We start from the raw sequence: 19,230 nt of genomic DNA, 5'->3' as shown, positions 1-19,230 counted from the left end.
TGCATGCGTGCCCCGGCAGTCCTGCATGCGTGCCCCGGCAGTCCTGCATGCGTACTCCAGCAGTCCTGCATGCATGCCCCAGCAGTCCTGCATGTGTGCTCCAGGACTCCTGCATGTATGCTCCAGCAGTCCTGTTTGAATGTTCCAGCAGTTCTGCATGAGTGTTCCAGCATGCAGCCAGAACACATTCTAAAAGTGTGTTCTCATGTTATATAAAATAATATACAGTCTGGTTTGATATAAAAGGCCACTGATGTTCTTACATTTTGTTGGAATGGCATGTCTGTCATTTGATATCTGCCACCCGCCCACCGTCTGCTGGGAAAAATGAGCGATGGTCATGAACTTGGCCGAACAGAAGCATTGTGTCCACAGTCTGTCTGATAATCCCCCGCTTGCTTATATCAAATTATGAATATCTGAGAGCCACAGATTATTTTCTTCCAGTGAGAAAGTATTTTTCTCTTCATTTTTTTTTTGTGTTGCTTTAAGAGAATTTCAGTGACATTTCCCACAAAATTAAACTAATTAAAGATGAAGTACCATCAGTGATATATAGAGATACGAAGAGCCCCTGGCCAGCATCCTTTCTACCTTGCCAAATGGAGATGTATTTACTGGTCTGTGACCTCGGGGATGGAGACAGAGCTCTTGTTCTCAGTCAGCAGCGAGCAGAAGTCTGGAGCAGCAGAAAAAGGGTCAGTTGGATAGGTCGTGCATCATACGGGGAGGCAGATGTTAGAACATATTGTAATGGGCTATGCACGGAACCTGAAGATGGCTTGTGGCGCAGAGCACCGGGAAGGGAGGGGATGCGCAAAGATCAGGTGGCATTTCCTAGTGCGACTCTTACAGAAGTTTGTCTAGTTCCTTAAGGAACGGTTTCAATTATAAAAGTCAAAATGAGTTTTCTCCTAGCTGTTTGAGATTTATTAGTGTGTGATAAGATGAAGAGCGCAGCCCTTAAAGGGACCGCACCTCTGAGGCAGTAGTTTATCAGCTCCTCGCCTGCAGCGAGAGCGAGCGAGAGGGAGTGACATCCTCTTGCCTATAAGCGGTCCGATGGCTTGCGGAAGTCCAGAGGCATCTTTAGTAGGATGCCATTTGCACACCCACGCAACAGTCCACCCTTCCTCGGTGCCTCCCTATTCCACCCAGCTCTCACAGCTCATAAAACTGAATAGAATAACAACATTTGGATATGTATTGCTAACATTTAGTGAGGCAGCTTTATATAAATAATGTGACTTATGGTTTTTATTCGTGAATTCACAAGCATCATTTTTTCTTATGTTCGGGATACGGTTTCACCAGGCAGATCTATTCGCCTCAGCCTGTTTGGTGCCAACACATCCAGGTTCATAGAAACTTCTTAATATAAAACCACACTTTAGGCAGATAGGACCTCTGCAGCAGCTCAGCTTTTACAAGACATTGCCAGCCAGGTGTGGTGGGTTTTTTTTGTTTGCTTGTTTTGTTTTGTTTTAGGAGTGAGTCATGATAATATGTTTTCCTTTTTGAATCATAAGAAGCAAGCTTCTCCCTTCAGACATACAGAGCCGTGGCTCACCTGCTGCTGAGGGAAGGTCTCCATTAAGAACTTGGTACCCTCTCTCTCCCTCATGGCTTGATCTGCTAACAACCTGGCCTCCTGTCTGGTCCGTTCACCTGCGGGGAAGGATGGTGGGAAGGCTAGCTATTGTAGAGCCTGAGAGGAGATGTCATTGGGAGGGGAAGGATGGTGGTCTGTTCACCTGATCTGGTTCCCCCCTTGCATGACCTGATGCTAAACTTTACTCCAGCATCCCTAGTGACACCGTATCACCACAATGGCTACATCCCTCCACTCCATGGAAAAGTCTCCTATACGTCCTGAGCTTGCCATTTCAACTGAATGTTTCTCCCATCTATGATTTTCCCTAGGAACTGTCCCACAGTTCAAAAGATCCCATGTCTACATTCCGAGTTTCTCCTTAGAAACTTTAGTTACTCTGATGATTACTGTATCATATGATATACATTAGAAGGAATATTTTATTATTCTACGGCCACACTATGTATGATTTTTCAATGATAGCCATGCCCTTCTCTGAAACCAGACTCTTAGACCATTTCTCTAGCACATCTTACTCTTTAAAAGAAAAGTCCAATGTATAAAGCTTTCTTTTAACTCAACAACGTGATAGCCCAAGCTTTTCCAAAAGGAAAAGATTTCAATATGTAATTTTTCCATAGAAAACAAGAGAGTGCCAGGCAATGACCCTTGCTAGAATAATTATCCTTAGGAAGATAGGCAAGGATCTGGAGAGACGGTTCAGCCACTAAGACTACTTGTGACTCCAGTTCCAGGATATTCAACACCCACTTCTGGCCTTGAGGGAACGACACAGATGTGACGCCTGTACATACATGCAGGCAAGCACTAGTACATGTAAACAGAAAAAATAATACAGTTTTAAAAACACAGCCAATGCTAAGTCCCGATGAAGATGTAGGGTAACTGAAAAATTCAGACGTTGCAAAAGGGCTGCAAAGGCGTTCAGCCCCTGTGGAAAAGAAATGGCTTTCAAAGTAAACATGGACTTGTGTGACTCATGTTCATATGACTAAGCAAATCCACTGTTAGAAACCGGGTAGCCCAGAGTAATAAAAACACACAAAGGCTGGCACTGGAATGTCCACGGCAGGATTATTCATAACAGCCTAAAAATAGGAAACAAAACTCCAAGTGTCTATCGAGTGGCTGAGTGGACAAACATGGTGTACAGTGATTTATCAAGCGGAAGAATCGGCTCAGCCGGGCCAACGCTCATCAAGCGGGCAGAGGCTCCAAAGGCACAGCGCTAAGTGAAAGAAGCCAAACCTCTCTAACTTGTTTCTTCTGACTGCAGAAGTGGTTGACTCCACGCTGGCCTAGCTCAAGGGATGTATTCTACTGCATATAGAACCATGTTCAAGGTTTATTTACATATCCTGATGCATCAGGGGAAGTGTAAACCAGTGGGTTTTTGTGAGATGGAAGCCTTCTGACTTCATTATGGAGTAGTGGGCTGAGGAGGTTTGTAGATTGTCAGTTCCTGGCTCTCTCAAGTCAGTCCCTGTCAGTAAAGGTGTGCAGCCATTCTGATCAGGAGCCTCCTGTCTTCTACAGAAAGATGCTGAGGACAAGAAGAGAAGGGTCCAGGTAGCTCCACACCAGGGCATTGAACCTTGATTCTTGACTTGACTGGATAGAGAGATGTCTAGGGGGTTAATAAACCGTGTGTTGCTGTGTCCAGGGATCGTTTCGAGAGATAAGAGATCATGGCCATACCAATGGATTGGTCCCTTGATAGGTGGCAAAATGAGAGCCTTTTTGAGAAGTGGTGAATGAGGAGGGACCTACTTTGAGGAAATGGTTGCCGGTGGCGGCCAAGGCAAGAGAGCTGTCTCTGCCCCTGGACCTCTACCTGTGTTTTCCCTCACTTCCTGTTTCCTGTTCCCCTTTGTGTGTCCCCTACTCTGATGCTCTGCCCCTTTGTGAGCTGAGCAGTCATGCCCTAAACCTTCTGAAACCACAACTCAGTAAATCCATCTCCCCCCAGGTTGATTATGTCAGACTTTATTTATTGTTTATTTATTTTACCCTTAGTGACAATGAAGATAATTAGCACAGGGTATTTTAATATGGAGTGACAAGGATAGCAATAATCTGGCCTCTGTGTGTGTGTGTGTGTGTGTGTGTGTGTGTGTGTAAGATATATACAAGTAAATTTGCCATGCTCTGTTTGATTCACATTGACCTTGGTTCGTCATCGTCACCAGTGTCCCTCACAAAGCTTGTTCAAATCCCCAAATTAAAGCTCCCCACTGAAGGAGCTGCTCACACCCCTCCCTCCCTCCCTGACCCTGGACACTTCCAACCATCTTTGTATTGATAACTTAGCTCTTTCCCAGCACTTTGTGTGAGCGGTATCACACAGCCTCTCTTCCATTTCCTCCGCTGTACTCCCTCGGCAAAGCCAAGCTCCTCAAGGTTCAGATGCACCATCACCTGCTGAGTAATATCCCCTTCCTTAGCTTTCCCCCACTTTCTTTAAACCATTTACCCATGAGAAGATTTGGGGTCATTTCCACCTTGGACTATTGAGGCCAACTCTGTTTATAATATGGTTTTAGATGTGTGATTTTTTTTTATAAAATCCCATTTTCAGGTATTTCTTCATAAACAACTGAGGCCAACTCTGTTTATAATATGGTTTTAGATGTGTGATTTATTTTATAAAATCCCATTTTCAGGTATTTTTCATAAACAACTAAGGACTTCCAAGTCACTCACTAACTTTGCTTTCTGTGCCAGGGAGTAGATACAGTTTCAACACTGGGAAAGGTCATTTAATATTCTTACCATCAAAGTGCAAACTTCCCGCTTCCTCCCACCATTACCAACCCCGTGGAGCTCTTTGAGTCTCATATCAAGATTTATCTATTAAATTATATGATGGGGGGGGCACATGTATGAGGGGTGCCCTGATAGACCAGAAGTAGTCCAAATCCCCGCTTCTGGAACTATGGGTGACTGTGAGTCTCTTCCCATGGGTGCTAGGAATCAAACTCGGGTCCTCTCAAACAGCAGCCAGTGCTCTTAGTCTCTGAACGATTTCCCCACCTCTTAATTTAGGGGGGGGGGGTAATGGAGGATCCCCAATGTGTGGGGGATTTGGTGTCTCTTGTGCTCTTGAATTCGCCAGGAAGGGAGAGTAGATAGTTTATCAGCCAGTCTGTAGGGACACATACATCATAAGCGTATTCACTCACTCCGTGTGGCTCTCTACTGGGACTCTGGCCGATGCTGTTTTATACATAATGCACGTATTAAATAAGGTAATGCTGCCACTGTCAGGGGAAGCCCACGCCCCCATCCAAGCTGCGCTGATAATTTTCCGAGGACGCATGGCAAACAATGATGCAGGAAGCACATTCATCCCCATCGAAACCTGCTGGCATGTTTTGAAAGATTTTTCTCCAGTACATTAGTTTCTCTTTAAATTCTACATTTAAGTTACATTAAGAAGCAGATTAAGCCATAAAGATAACGCTTCTGGACACTTAATTGCTTTCGGTTTTTTGTTTCTGTTCACCATGCCGTTCCACATCCCTCCACTTAAGGGAAGGAAGGAAAGGAGAAGTGAAAATTTCCCTTCTAGATCACACTTAAGTTAGTGCATCTCTCCAGGTTTCCTTTACACTGGGTACGAATCCATTCAGAAACACTCATCACAGATAATACATGGAGACACTGTCATCTCTGTCCTGAGTATCTACCTTAGAAACGTTACCATGTACAAGGTATGTGTGTATGTGTCCATGACTGCGCATGTGTGTGCATTAACTTAATCGGTGTTTATGTGTGTGTGTGTGTCCTTATGTCTTGACATCATTTTTTAAAAGAAATCAAAATTTCCCATTTCTGTACACATACTTGACTTGGAAGACAGTGTCAGAAATACTTTATTTCTATTTTAGTTTTGAAAATTTAAGTCTGTATGTTTTCTTATTTTTGATTTTTTTGATGAGTAGTAATTTATCTGGAGAGATGATTATGACTACTCGTCGAGGCCCACGCAGGATGACAACTTCATCCTTGTACCTGCTTAACCCCTCAGGGAGAACAAAAGCAACCTCTTTGCTCCCACCTGAATAAACAGGAAAATTTGAGAAATTCGCTTATATTCACGTTTAGCATACTTCTTTCATTCTCCTAAATACTGGTGTTTGGGGAAAATATCACTCAGAGAACAGGATTCTGCTTTGAAAGGCCATTGTTGGGGGCTTGGGAGGTGGCTCAACACATCCTGCTCCTACCAAGCTCCTGACCTGTATTCTCAGCTCCCGAGTTAGGCAGCTTGCAACCAGCTGTGGCTCTGTCCATCTCCAGGGACTCTGAAGCCCTCTTCCATGGCTGTGGTACCACACTCACACGCACATGCCCTTCCGCAACCACACACGTGCACACAGAGTTACTAAAATAATTGTATAAAAGCACTTATAATATTCAAAAAAGCTCTCAGTGCTCTAGCAATCTTGGGCTCACCAGTCATTTCACAGTCACGGCAGAGTTCCTGAGTGCCTTCCAGAGCCGCTGATCTTTACAGACGGCATTTGAGAAGTCCACTCCCCGCAAAGAAACACGCGTGTTTCCTGTGCAGTGTGATGTTGAATGTGGAGGAGACATGCATAGACAAAGGAAAATGAAGGGAAGGTAGAGAACAGGCGCTTCACAGGGCCCCTCTTCATCCATGCCTGGAGGAGAGGAAGGTTGCTTAGAAGCATGCGCTACTTTATGTGACTCCACCTTCATCCCTTATCCATGCCTGGAGAGAGGAAGGAGTTGCATCGAAGCACACACTAGCTTGTGCTGCCTGCTCTTGGGAAATGACTAACTAAATGCAGGGTCCTCACTATCTCCTTTACCTCCATCCAGATTGCCTAGATACATAACAGTGTGACTAAGGATGTACAAGAAACCCATGTTGGTTAAGAGGCAATGGCGTCATTACACAGAGCCCTTGCCTTTGGGTCTATGCAACTTGCATTTGCTATTTTGAGGTGGCGGTGGAGACAAAGGCCTATGCCCTCCTTTGTGGGGTTCACTAGTCACTGAATAGGTATGAGACATCAAATCCTGATAGTTATTTTTGTCAGACCCGAGTGTTTCAAATCCTGATACTCCAGATGGCAACTAGACACCAGGCTGTAGCCAATGGGAGAAGCTGTGTTGTGAGCAATTTGAGGAAAATATGCTATTAGGGAGAAGTGGCGAGAAGTTCCTATAAAATGGGGATGATAATACAGCTTAGAATTTAAATCATTGTTGTTAGTGATGAGCACTAGCATTTCTGACCTGAACGTCCTCTTAAAAGGTTGTAAACACGTATTGTGTATAACCATGGGAGAAAAACTAGGTTGTCCAAAAGTGTTGAACACTCGTCTTACCCAAAATACCAAGCTAATTAGTAGAGGTGAAAATATCTGTCTTTATCATCCTCACCAAGTTCTGATCTAGCACTGGATTGCTAGAATTTGGCAGGAAACTCAAATGCCAATAAGTGGACCTGTCAACCTACCGCTTGACCCCGCTTGCTTCTGTGTACACAAGCCAGTAAGCATAACAAAATGGGGATTAGGTTTGGCTGGCCAGGGTGGATACAGTTCAGCGGTTGTGTGGAGCGGCCATTGCCTTCTTCAGACCCGTTAAAGCACCTGGGGATGAACCTGTGCTCAGGCCTAGCGTGTGTGTAACCCCACCCCAGGTTCCAGTACCAATGCTGTAGGAAGAAAAAAAGGAAGAGGGAGAGAAGGAGAAAAAGGGGAAGAGGGTGGAGGGAGAAAGATGGCTGGAGAGGGTGGTGGGGGAGGAGGGAGGGAGAGTTTGCCCTCTTGAGTAAATCCCTGTGAGATGAACTCATCAGCATTTTGCCATCACAATGCAGGATTATGAGACAGCCTCTTGGTCTGACTTGCCTTTTCAGAACGCGAGTGTTAATAAACTTTGTCTCACCATGATTACTATACACAAACATGCGACAATTGCATATTATATTATAAAAAGAAAGACTTAGGCAAATTACGTTTTGTGCCCACTCTGCTATGACATGTGTATTATTTTCTCTTGTTAATTTTCGCATTAGTGATGCCGGGTCAGCTTCTTAGCCTCAGAAGTGTCACCTCTAAATTCTGATGACCCCCACAACAGATCCTCCAGCCTTGTCTTTTTTCTAGTTAACCCTCACTCACGTTTTTCTCTGCCTTTCCCATACCTGGATTTTCAGGGTAAATTCTCGTGCCCGTATTTTACGAGCGTCCACAGGAAGACTGAGCCTTTATACCCGGTGCTGCTTGCTTCTCAGGGTGTCCACTCAGTAGGTCACTGGCTTTGCTGTCCTTCTCTGTGCCTGCCATATTGGGGGGGCTCCTTCCAATAGGGAGCACATTCCTGTCCTCCAACAGTTATTTAAACTACAGAGTTAGACTTTGGAGGTGACACCCAGCTCTGCATTTTTCTTTCCAGCGTCGCAGGTAAAATGAGTTATAGGATGGTAATGGTATTTCTGTGGCTACTGCTACGATCTTCTAAACATCAAAGACTGAGAGAGTGTGTAAACTTACTGAGATGGTCAAGCCGGACGCCTAATCTCACTTTTCTCACCTTGCTGGTTTAACAGGACTAAACTAGTGTTTTAACTTGAACTTTACAGAGACACTTCACTCTTTTTGTTTTGAATTTCTCTTTTCTTTTCCCTTTTCTTTCTATTTTTTTTTTTTTTTTTTTTTTTTTTTTGGTTTTTTGAGACAGGGTTTCTCTGTGGTTTTGGAGCCTGTCCTGGAACTAGCTCTTGTAGACCAGGCTGGCCTCGAACTCACAGAGATCCGCCTGCCTCTGCCTCCCGAGTGCTGGGATTAAAGGCGTGTGCCACCACCTCCCAGCTTTTTTTTTTTTTTGAGACAGTTTCTCTGTGTAGTGCTAGCTGTCCTGGAACTTGTTCTGTAGACCAGGCTGACCTCAAACTCAGAGATCGCCTGCCTCTGCCTCCCGAGTGCCGGAATCGAAGGTGAACAGTGACCAACTGACCCAGTCCACTCTTATCTTGAAACTAATGGTGGAAATTTTTAAAGCCCTTTTTACAGATCATTAAGAAAATTTAGGATTAAACTATTAACTTCTTAATTTCAATTCCCTCCTCTCCTCTTTCAAGCTCCAACAAGACAAGATTTTTAAGGAAACACTCATAAAATCGGTTATAGTCTGCCTATCTTTCTATCTTTCTGGCATCCACAGGTCCCTGTTTTTTTTTGTTTTTTTGTTTTTGTTTTTGTTTTTTTGCAAGTATGCCTTTGCTCCTTCACACAGCTCCAGATTCTTTATGAAATTATCCCAAAGCTCCTACTTAGAATTCTTTCAGCTCCTTCAAGGGCCATTGTCTCTTCTGCCAGAACTGTGGGGGAAGGGGATTTGAATATTCCCTCCCGCTGTAAGCCATCTGACTTTGGACAACTTTTTCAATTTGAATTCAAAAGCATGTCTGTGGATATTTGAACCCTGATAAACCCATTTTTTTTTTAAAATGGTGAGATCAAATGCTGGTAGGAAATGAGGGAAGGGTGTGAGCTTTTTTTAATGTTGAGCATGTGACACCTCCAACCTTCAAAAGCAATACAATGATTGTATTCTTTTACCTTTAAATATAGGTCCTGTAATTTTGTTTTTATTTTTTGAAAGTTGCAAATGTGCCTATAGTGACCAATAATCATTGACTCACCTTAGGAATAATTGATCAAGTTATTTAAATGTCTAACACCATAGCATGATAGATAGATAGATAGATAGATAGATAGATAGATAGATAGATAGATAGATAGACAGATAGAAGATAGATTAAAAAGTATAGTGATAAATTCTTTAAGGGTCAATACTGAATTTTAAATCACCAAGGTTTTTTTAAAACATTTTGGTATTTACATACAGATGACTAGATGTCCCATGTCACTTATATTAATTGGTAAAATCTCATTTTTATTGCATACTGAAACCAGAAATGTGTTTTCTGAAGACATACCTCTCTAGTAGTAACAACTGATGTAATTCTTTTCAAGGACACAACATGCAATGCTACACAAAAGTTACAGAATCTAGCATTGTTCTGTGACTAGACTGAAAATGTGGGTGTTTTTCAAATTCACGGGTCTGTGTATTCTACTAGGCATGTGTGTAATTTACTAAGCTGTGTCCTGAGGACACAGTTACACTATAAATAACCTCATAAACAGCTCAAAATGATGGCAGAAAAAAATCAATTTTTCAAATCCTAGGAAATAACGGAGAAGTTTTCACCACCATCAGGAGAAATATATCAATTATGAATTCAAAGAAATAACCATAAACTCTCAAGTCTTTAGCTACAAAGCAAATTATTATTTTACTCTTTATGTAACCTAAGACTTAGGGATGGAATCTTTTTCAGTGGTTGAAATCAGAAATGTCTTTATTATTCCAATATAAAATTGTGATGGGCGATCAGTACTGATGATCGAAATACAGAAGTCCCTGCTTTCTCTCCGTGCATCTTACTTCACACGTAAATAAGCTGTAGCCTCTGTCACCAAGGCAACTCTTCTGCTGGCATTTGGGTCATAGAATGCAGAACTGCAGGTGTTGCATGTGTATCTTTGTGGAATGCTGCAGTTGGCTTACAGCATGCCATTTACAGTGGGGTCCTACTTAGCAGAATGTGTCATGTTCTGGGAACCATTTTCTGCTTTGAAAATGTTCTTCCGGGAGAACTATAGTGTGGTTTTTCTCTCTGGTGGCCTCCATCCCTATTATGTCATTGCAGACGCACTGGATTGCATAGAAGCAGCTCTATGGGTCTCAAGACAAACACGAAATAGAACACTGGGACACGTAGGACACATGCATACTATCAAGACTTTCTAATCCAGACTGTCAAATTCCTTAAGGAATACTATAAGTCTGAAGTTCGTGTCTGTGTTTGATGTCCATGTTTGAATGTAAAGTGTTTCTTGAGGTTGGATACTGCATCCTAAGATATCCTTATAAAAGTGAAATGTCCTTTTAAACTCTTTATTTGTTGGAGCAGCTTTTCTTTGTTGTTAATAAGAATTAGTGTGTGCTCTATAGAGTTTTGTTTGTTTGTTTTTGTTCTTTTGAGATATGTCTGTTTAGAGCATGAAGCGAATTAACTGTTAATTTTTAACACTGTAGGTAGAATGACCACATATCATCCCCCAGAGTCCTCTCCTGCCTTCCTTATCAATATGTTTCCCAATTTCCACACAGTTAATTCTCAGAAGAAAAAAAAATAGTTCCAAATGCCCAGTTCAGTAAGTCAAAGAGCGAACCAACATAGCTATGAGAGTTACTCTATAGTGAAGCTAGTTTCTTAGTAACACCCGCTGAAGAACTTAAGGGTGAACAGGCCTTGGCCAAATACTACCAAATGCTTGCCTTCCCGGTCAGCCGTAAGGCGTGAGTGTGTTGGCTACTTCTGTCCTGTGCCCCTGAGCCTGCTATTGCCAAAAGGGTCCTGTTGTCTGCCATTGCTCTCCCGACAAGTTAAGTTGTAGAATGGTTACAGATTTTCATTCAGTATTTTGGGTGTAACCAGAAAGAGGCATAGGAAGCATGGTGCACCCGACTGTGTGCTTCTGAAGGGTGTTTGCGTTATGACTGACAGTCTCTCTCTGTCTTTTCTTCTGTAGCAGTTCTATGCTGCCCAGCTAGCCGCAATGCAGGTTTCTCCAGGAGGGAAGCTCCTAGGCCTACCCCAAGGCAACCTTGGTGCTGCCGTGTCTCCTACCAGCATTCACACAGACAAGAGCACAAACAGTCCACCACCCAAAAGCAAGGTACCCTCTTCAACAAGCTCATCTCTCTTTCCTTGGGCTTCTCCTGTTCACTCAGTGGTGTTTGCTGAAGGTTTCATAGATTCCAGTCACTGGGCTAAACTCAGGGTGTTCACGGAGGTAAGACTTTTAGAAGGAGCAACAGTTGTATGTGTAAATTTACATTTCTAATAATTGGCTTATTCACTCCACAAACGTATCGATAGTTATGAGAATCTGAAGTGTGCATCTTTGAACCAGTGAGTTTATAGCCTTAAAAGCAGATATCTATAAGCAATCCAATAGCTGTCCTTTATAATCTAAAGACTAATCAATAAAAAGTCCACAAAGCCTTATATGGATAAAAGTACATTAGAATTTATTAGGGAGAGCGGCTTTGGCAAGAAATGCGAACGTTTGCCAAGGGATAAACAACTGAAATAGAAAATTAAGTATGAGGAGAATTGAGACATATGGAGTGTTTCTTAAAAACTATCAATAACTGTTATAATGCAGTATGGGAATGGCATAGCTGTAATTTTAGATATGTCACCCATCCACCAAGATTATCATGTAAAGACATGAAGATAATAATAGTGTTAGGAGACTATTTAAACACGGTTCTGGCTTTAGAGCTCTGGAGACATTTCCTTAGAACACGGGGGAAGGCTGGGGGAATTGAAGATGAATGCCTCTTAGAAAAGAGCAGAGCGCCTTGGGGGAAAAGTCTTTGTATGTGCAGACTTTACGTATGTGCTGTTGTGTGAACACATTAAGCTTTCTATGACGTGAGTGTGGCTAGCCAAAGAGTAATGGTTTCGGGGTTATTCAAAAAAATAACTGCAAATATTTAACTTTATTACAAAATACAAACCAGAAAATCGACACCGCTAATAATTTCTCCACCAAACATCTTTCTTAATTGTCTAGAAACATGCTTTTGTCTTCCCTTCTATGAAGGAGAATATCTTAGGGGTGTCCAGGTGGAGCAAGCACAGAGTGTGGGAATGAAGTAAACGAGGAAGGCTCATCCTGAATGGGAGGGGAGCTCAGAGCATCAGCTTAGTTGCTGTCTAACTCCATAGTGGAGCCTGGAAAAGGGACCACTGGGCCAACTATGAAAGAGAACACATTTGTGCATGAGCTTAACCTGACCGAGGAGCTGCTACCGTGGCTGGGGAAAACCCTACACACTGCCGCACCTCAGGGCGGGGACATATGCCACGTTCAGGTTGCAACTGCTGTTTGGAGGACCTCACACACTCCTTGCTTGATGTTCAGGGCTCGACTTGTTCCTCTTTATCATCTGGACACACGGGAGATGTCGAAGCTCCGAGGCAGTTACAACAGTTACCAAGGGTGATTTCTAAAGTGCTGGTATTCTGATGGCTCCCGTGCTAACTGTTTTAAAGGGTTAGAGTTACAGAGACATTTTAAGCAAAACAAAGACGCAGCAGTGGAGTCCTTGCTACACACAGACTCTGCTTCTTCCCCTTGCTGTGTGTGCTACCTGTCATATTACTATCGACGACAGTGCTTTCCATTAGAGTCCCGCTCTCGGGACTGTAAACTGTCGGATTCTGTTTTATATGATTAGTAGATTTCCCCCTACTTCTGGGTGAACCCTTTATCATTGGTATCTTCTCAACCCTTTCACTTAATACAAATAATGAAGAAGCATTAAATGCCAGGCAGCCTCTTCCATCTTTGCCTCTGCTCAGTCCCCAGCCATTCATCCATCTGTCCATCCATCAGCAGGCTGGCTGGCGTTCGCTACAAGGGTGTTCCCATAGGTAACAATGGCAAATGTCAAGGCCACTGAAGTCTCCTTTGTTGTGAATGGGAAAGGACTGAGCAAGCCAAGCGGTTTTATGTACTCATGAAACCCTATGGATTCAACACCAAAGAGAGCAGTGGTTTCAGCAAGGTTAAAATTCGTCTAGATCTTAGTTTTTTATGCCTCTATTCAGTTCACAAGAGGGAAAGAGTAAGAGGGTCTTTCCGTTACCACGAGCCACAGGAAATAAACATATATGCTATAGTTTATCTTTGAAGTGTAATTACTTTTTAAAAGTCAGCCTTCATGACTTATCTATCACATAAAGCTTTGTGGGTGCTCCTCTTCCCACCCACACTTAGAGCACATATAAAAGATTTAACCGAGCTCTTCCAGTAGCAACAATTTAATAAAAATGTGTGTCCCTTGCCCAGTGTCCTCTAGCATGCTGCCTGTCACTACTTTGGTTGTCAGAAAGAATTCCAAAATATGACGGTGTTGATATAGTTCACAAAAAAATACAGGGAGTTAAGAAGAGCCGTGACACCAAGTCACATTATTTGAATGTAGCTCTCAAAATTGCCACTAGTAATACAGAAACAGAACCCACTAGTTCTCTTCTAGCTTAGAAATGATGTTTGCACATCGCATGATGGATATTGTGACTCCACAGAGCTAATTTATTCATGAGCATTCATTTATTAGCATATTTGTTTTAAGACAATCAGCTACCGGTATCTCGGGGATGTTTTCTGTGTGTTTGTGTTTTTCGTTGGTGCCACTTTCTTTGCCTGTCTCCCTCTCACACGACAGTACAAGGCTTTGTGCATACCTGCTTGGCATAAAGGGAATTGACGGCTTGCATTACAAGTATATTTACTCTTTGGAGCAGTGGAGTTGCATGTCCAATTTCAGGGGTGACCGATGAACAATGCTCCTATGGACAGCTGTCAAAAGTGAAGGGTGCATTCTGAGTTACACCAGCTACCCTCCTCCTGGATGGACCATTGCCTCTGACTCCCAACTCCAGAGGACACCAGCAAAACTTATTTGCAATTTGCAAAAAGAAAAAAAAAACAGGGAAGGGGGGATCAAAAGGAGGGGCTCCAAAAGACTGTAAAATTGTACAGCATGAGTCCTCTGATTCACGCTGTTTTCAATCTGCTGTGTGCCAGTTGGAGGCTCCGGGAGTGCGGGCGCGCGCGAGAGAGGATAATGCTGAGAAATGATAGAGAGGCTGCGACCTCCGAGCTCAGCCTGGAAATCCAAGACATTGATTTCACTTAGCATTCCTGCTGAGAGATCCGGCGGAGTTCAGTTGTAATAAAAGAACAAGATTCTCTTCTAATGGTAATGGCGTATGACAGACGTATCACTTTGTCTGTCCTCAGCACCAGAGAGAGCAGGATTGGAGAAAGGTCACCTGACCTGCCTGGGGTGTTGTACAAGTGCTACACTGAGCTTTGAACTGCTGCCTAGGAACATAATTGTTTATAATATTAAATGATAAAGAAAGCTTTAGAGAACTCACAGTGCATGTCTGAAAGCTGCATGCAGGAACTGCATTTTGTAACAGAGAAAATTCTACATGAAGTCTGGTCTATTCCAAGTCTGCCTTTGAGAGCACTGGCGTTCCTGTCCTTGATGTCACTGCGTAGGGAATGTCCTCATCAATGCCTGAAGTGGTATAGCTGGCTAAAGTTGTAAAGTCCAATTAGTAACATGCCGCGTGTCTGTGTGTGTGTGCGTGTGTCTCTGTGCGTGTGCGCACATGTGTGTGCATCTGTGTGTATGTACAGTGTTGTAAAGTCTTGGCTTAACTAGTTAACGTGTGTGTGCGCACAATGTTTCAAAGTCTTGGCTTAATTAGTAACATAGTGTGTGTGTGTGTGTGTTTGTGTGCTTGCGTACACATGTGTGTGTGTATGTGTGTGCACAACGTTGAAAAGTCTTGGCTCAATTAGTAACATGCCGTGTGTGTGTGTGTGTGTGTGTGTGTGTGTGTGTGTGTGTGTGTGTGTGTGTGTGTGTATTCAGTGGCTCATCTACTATCAGCGTATAATAGTGAATTAAAACCATGGGCAAGTTCCAACATGTCCACAGCACTTTGGGTCTTTTTAAAAGCTTGGACTCTTACCTTTTCCCTAGGTGTCAATTCTTTCCTGCAGCTCCCACTTGATAACCGTCTCCTCCATGAACCAACAAAGGCAAATAGATTTACTGAGCTCCTCACCAATGTTCTCCGAGCTTACGTGCAGCTCTATGGCTAAATGCTGGCGAATAACAAGGAGTAAAACTATGAAATCTCCAACTCCTGTACTAGAGATTCTGCCTTCCAGTACAGAGGAATGCTTAGCATACTGTTGCATGATGCTGGAATTTGAATCTTGCTGCAAATATGTTTGCGTGCCTTAACAAATGTTTAAATTTGTTTCTGGTCTAGACTCTGCCACCAAGCAACTGATATAGGATGTGTTCAGCGTTTCATTTGTTAGTAGCACACATTGTTAATTTAAATCCCTTTCTGGATAACCAGTAGATCCCCGCCAGGCTCTCCCCAGAAGAATCCTTCTCTTTATTGGTTGGGCTAACTGTCTAAACTTTAGATTTTAAGTGGTTTTTTTTTTCACTGTAAAAATTTCACCTCTTGGGGAAATTTGGGGGGCAACTTGTACATGTATTCTCGAGATCTCTCTGTATTTGATGGAAAGGTGTGATCTCCAGCGGCCACCAAAACCAGTTAGCTTTAAAAGCCGACAACAACAGAGAATTCCTGGGTGCTTTTCTTTTAACCTCACCATGACCCTCCTCCAGCCGCCCCACTCCCCACAGTCAAGCCTTTGTGGATGGCAAGAACACACAGATTGTCCAAATCAGGATTTCTGTTGCTGTTGCTGTTGTTCTTTTCAAATCCTTTTCTGGCAGGGATGCCCCATTTGCTCAGCAGTAGCACCTGGAAGTCACGACAAGGGAAAGAAACGCTTGTCTGACAAAGCCAGAGCGGCCCCGGCCAGCTGACCAGATACAATCGGATCCTTGCTGCGGCAATATCCTTGTAAATACCGCTTCAGTTGCCGAAGCAAGAGCTAGAGCTTCGTGGATATCTGATCCTCCCTCACAGAAAGGAAGTCATCTTTTCTTACTTGGTGGCTGTGTGCGTGTGGGGGTCGTATCTGCACTGCCACTGGCTTGTATCAGACACCATCCTATTAATGGTGCCAATCACACACTTGGAGGCTACGAAGTAAACGCTCCCCATATACTGATCTTCAGGGATGAGTTTGTACAGCACTCATAAGCCTGATATACATATTCCCAAGATGATTTAGTGCTCAGCTGAGAGGCTGACATCTTGATTGAAGACCGGTTATGATTCATTTGGAAAATGACAGTATTTTTAGTGACTCGAGACAGGTATTTATAATGCCAAGTGGGAGAGAAAGCAAAATATGAACGTGAACTGACAGTATCCGGTCCTAATCAAGTCTGACCCAGCAGTACCATACGCTGTCACATTGAGTACTATTTGATGCTGTTACTCTAGTTATTTGTTTTTGTTTGTGTGTGAATGTGTGTGTGTGTGCATGCTAGGTTTTTGTTTGTTTACTTGCTTGCTTGTTTAATTTTTTTTTTGTGTGTGTGTAGGTTTTGGTTTTCGAAACAAACAGGGTCTCAAGTAACACAGGCTGGACTCAAACTTGCTTTGTGGCCCAGACAAGCCTCGAACTCCTGTCCCCCCCGCCAGCATCTGCCAAGTGCAGGGGTCACAAGCATAGACTGTGAAGCTCAACCTGTTTTCTTTCTTCTTACTAAAGCTTACTAGTTTTTACTGATAGGACAGGAGGATCCTTTAAATGTACAGCTCACAACCTCGGGAGATTTCATGAGTTTGAGGAGGACTGGGAAGAGCGAAGGCCACCACAGGAGTCTTACCAGGGCGACACATTCAAAGCTCACCGCTCGGTGTAATGCCCCCGGCCTTGACTGGCTTTCATGCCTCATACAGCCGTGGGAATGGCTGAGGAGTAAGGGTTCTTCTGCAAGTATTACTTGGAATACGTAGAGGCCCTCGGAGTGTTTTCAAGAATGTGCTGTTCTGCTTAAACTCTCCTCCTGATTCTCAGGTCCATCCGTATATCAGAACCATATCATCCAAACTCACCATCGGGGCCAGCGTTGGCCTTGGGCTGCTGGATCAGGGAGTCAGGCACTGTACAGAGAGGAGGGGCTGTAACTAATCACTGCACACCAGGGTCAAACAATGCCATGACACCACCTTCGAATTGTGGGGCCTGGGACTTTTGAACGTCCGATCTCTCCTTCAACTTCAGAGCAGAGGAGTAGTTCAGCCCCAGCTGACTGATGCAGCATTGGGGCTGGGCAGCAGTTTCACCCACTCTCTGGGAAGCTGGTTAAATACCAGAGTCCCTGGGGACCATGCCCTGAGAGAAATGTGTATTCTGCAAGAAAGCGGCTGCACTCCCCACCTTCACTCTGTATTCCAGCGTATGCGACTGGATTGTTCTTTGAGTGTCAGATGCATCACGCTTGCATGGTGCGTTCATCTCAGTTACCCCATAGAGCTGAGCTGTCACCATGGCCCTTATTATTAGCACTTCCTGGGTGGGACAGATTTATGATAGATAAAACATCATCACCCTGTGATTTTAAATAAAGCCTTTTTTTTTTTGCGGTCCCTTGCTACTGAACTGGAACATGTTAAATGAAATGTTAGCATTTAACCCCTGGGAGGAGTCCTGCCCCTCCCTTTCCATCTGTGTTCAATCAGAGGGAATCTTCCCGCAGCTCAGTGCTTAACCGTAGGCATTCTCAGCTCCAGGGCCATAAATGTCCAAACAGGTCACCCGGCAATATAGTCTCAGGACCAAGAAAAGGGACAGTAGCCATGTTCATGGTGGGAAAACAACACAAATTATAAAGCAAAGACAGACTCCTTACAACCTGCGCCTTAACTGTAAAGGGAAACCAGCCAGGGGCGGCTGATGCAGTGCCCTTTGCATCCCTTAACCTGGGCTCTGCTGGTATTCTGATTTTGTTTAGAATCCTTTGAGTCTCGAACACAGCATGGCAAGGCACGTCACATCTCTTTAATAACACAAACCACAGGAAAGAAAGGCAATTGAGTATGAGAAAAGTCCACTCAGCAGTATTTGGTCAATGACGGTAGTCCTGCCAATCTGGCTGTATTTAGAGAAGAGTCTCGACAGAAAAGCAGCATGTTCAAAGCCATGGAATGCAGGCAGGGTGGGGCGGTGATACCTGCATCAGTTGGGGAAGGGCAGACAGAGGAGTGTAGAGGAGGAGGCAGACAGAACAGCGCAGCAGAGATGTCCGGTCTTTCCTGCTGGAGACAGTGCGCAGGGCATGCTCGTCGGCCCTTCCTCTGGAGGACTCACGCCTGGTCTCCACTTCTGAAAACATACATGCAGACAGCTGAAATGGTTCCACATGCTCCACAGTTGATGAGGCCTTCGTTAGGTGCTGGTGATCGACCCCTTTCCATCCTGTTCAGACAGTGCAGGCTGCCACTGTTGCACTCGAGAAAGAAGTTCTGAATCTTCAGCGTTGATCTCTTTACCAGTCTGTGTACCTGCTGCTTAGACATCCCTTTTCACAGAACAGAAACGTTTCAGCGGCCTTTCTCCCACACGTGTCCTAAGTTGGCAGCCAACTAATATTGTTTAAGTTACTGGAAAAGAGTATACATGTTTATGCGTTTGTTAGATTTTTGACTTTCCTCTCGACAGAACAAAGATTACTACTAATGCTTTCAAATGTCACATAACAGAATGAAAATAAATTAATATGGTCATTAAATAGAGGGAGACGCGAGAGTCCAAACCACAGAAACAGAACTCCCTAAGTGCAAGGCAGACAGCGGCAGAACTGAGCCACCCAGAAGGCTTTGTTAGGAAACGTGACATTCTGCTCAGGAAGACCCAATGAAAGGAGGGAGAGAAGATGTCTGGTCCAGTACACACTCACCCAGGCACGAGGCCTTTACACTTCTGCCTGGACTCCTGGGATGACAGGGACCCACTACCCCGTCC

General features: G+C 43.8%; 1 protein-coding gene across 6 annotated transcripts in view; it reads left to right on the top strand.

Moving 5' to 3' along the window:
- Positions 1-19,230, top strand: part of Sox5 (SRY-box 5) — a 388,682-nt gene that overhangs the window by 303,199 nt on the left and 66,253 nt on the right. For 4 of the 6 annotated variants that reach the window (XM_026787920.1, XM_013352816.2, XM_026787921.1 and 1 more), the window contains one exon: positions 11,260-11,406. The exons of the other annotated variants lie outside the window; for them this stretch is intronic. In XM_026787920.1, the coding sequence (XP_026643721.1) occupies positions 11,260-11,406 (147 nt within the window). The remainder of the gene's footprint in view (positions 1-11,259; positions 11,407-19,230) is intronic. 6 annotated transcript variants of the gene reach the window in all.

The sequence above is a fragment of the Microtus ochrogaster genome, assembly GCF_000317375.1.
Source record: "Microtus ochrogaster isolate Prairie Vole_2 chromosome 14 unlocalized genomic scaffold, MicOch1.0 chr14_random_2, whole genome shotgun sequence".
In the NCBI taxonomy this organism is placed as follows: Eukaryota; Metazoa; Chordata; class Mammalia; order Rodentia; family Cricetidae; genus Microtus; species Microtus ochrogaster.
Note: the sequence above shows the minus strand (reverse complement) of the source record. Positions and strands in the feature narration are given on the sequence as shown.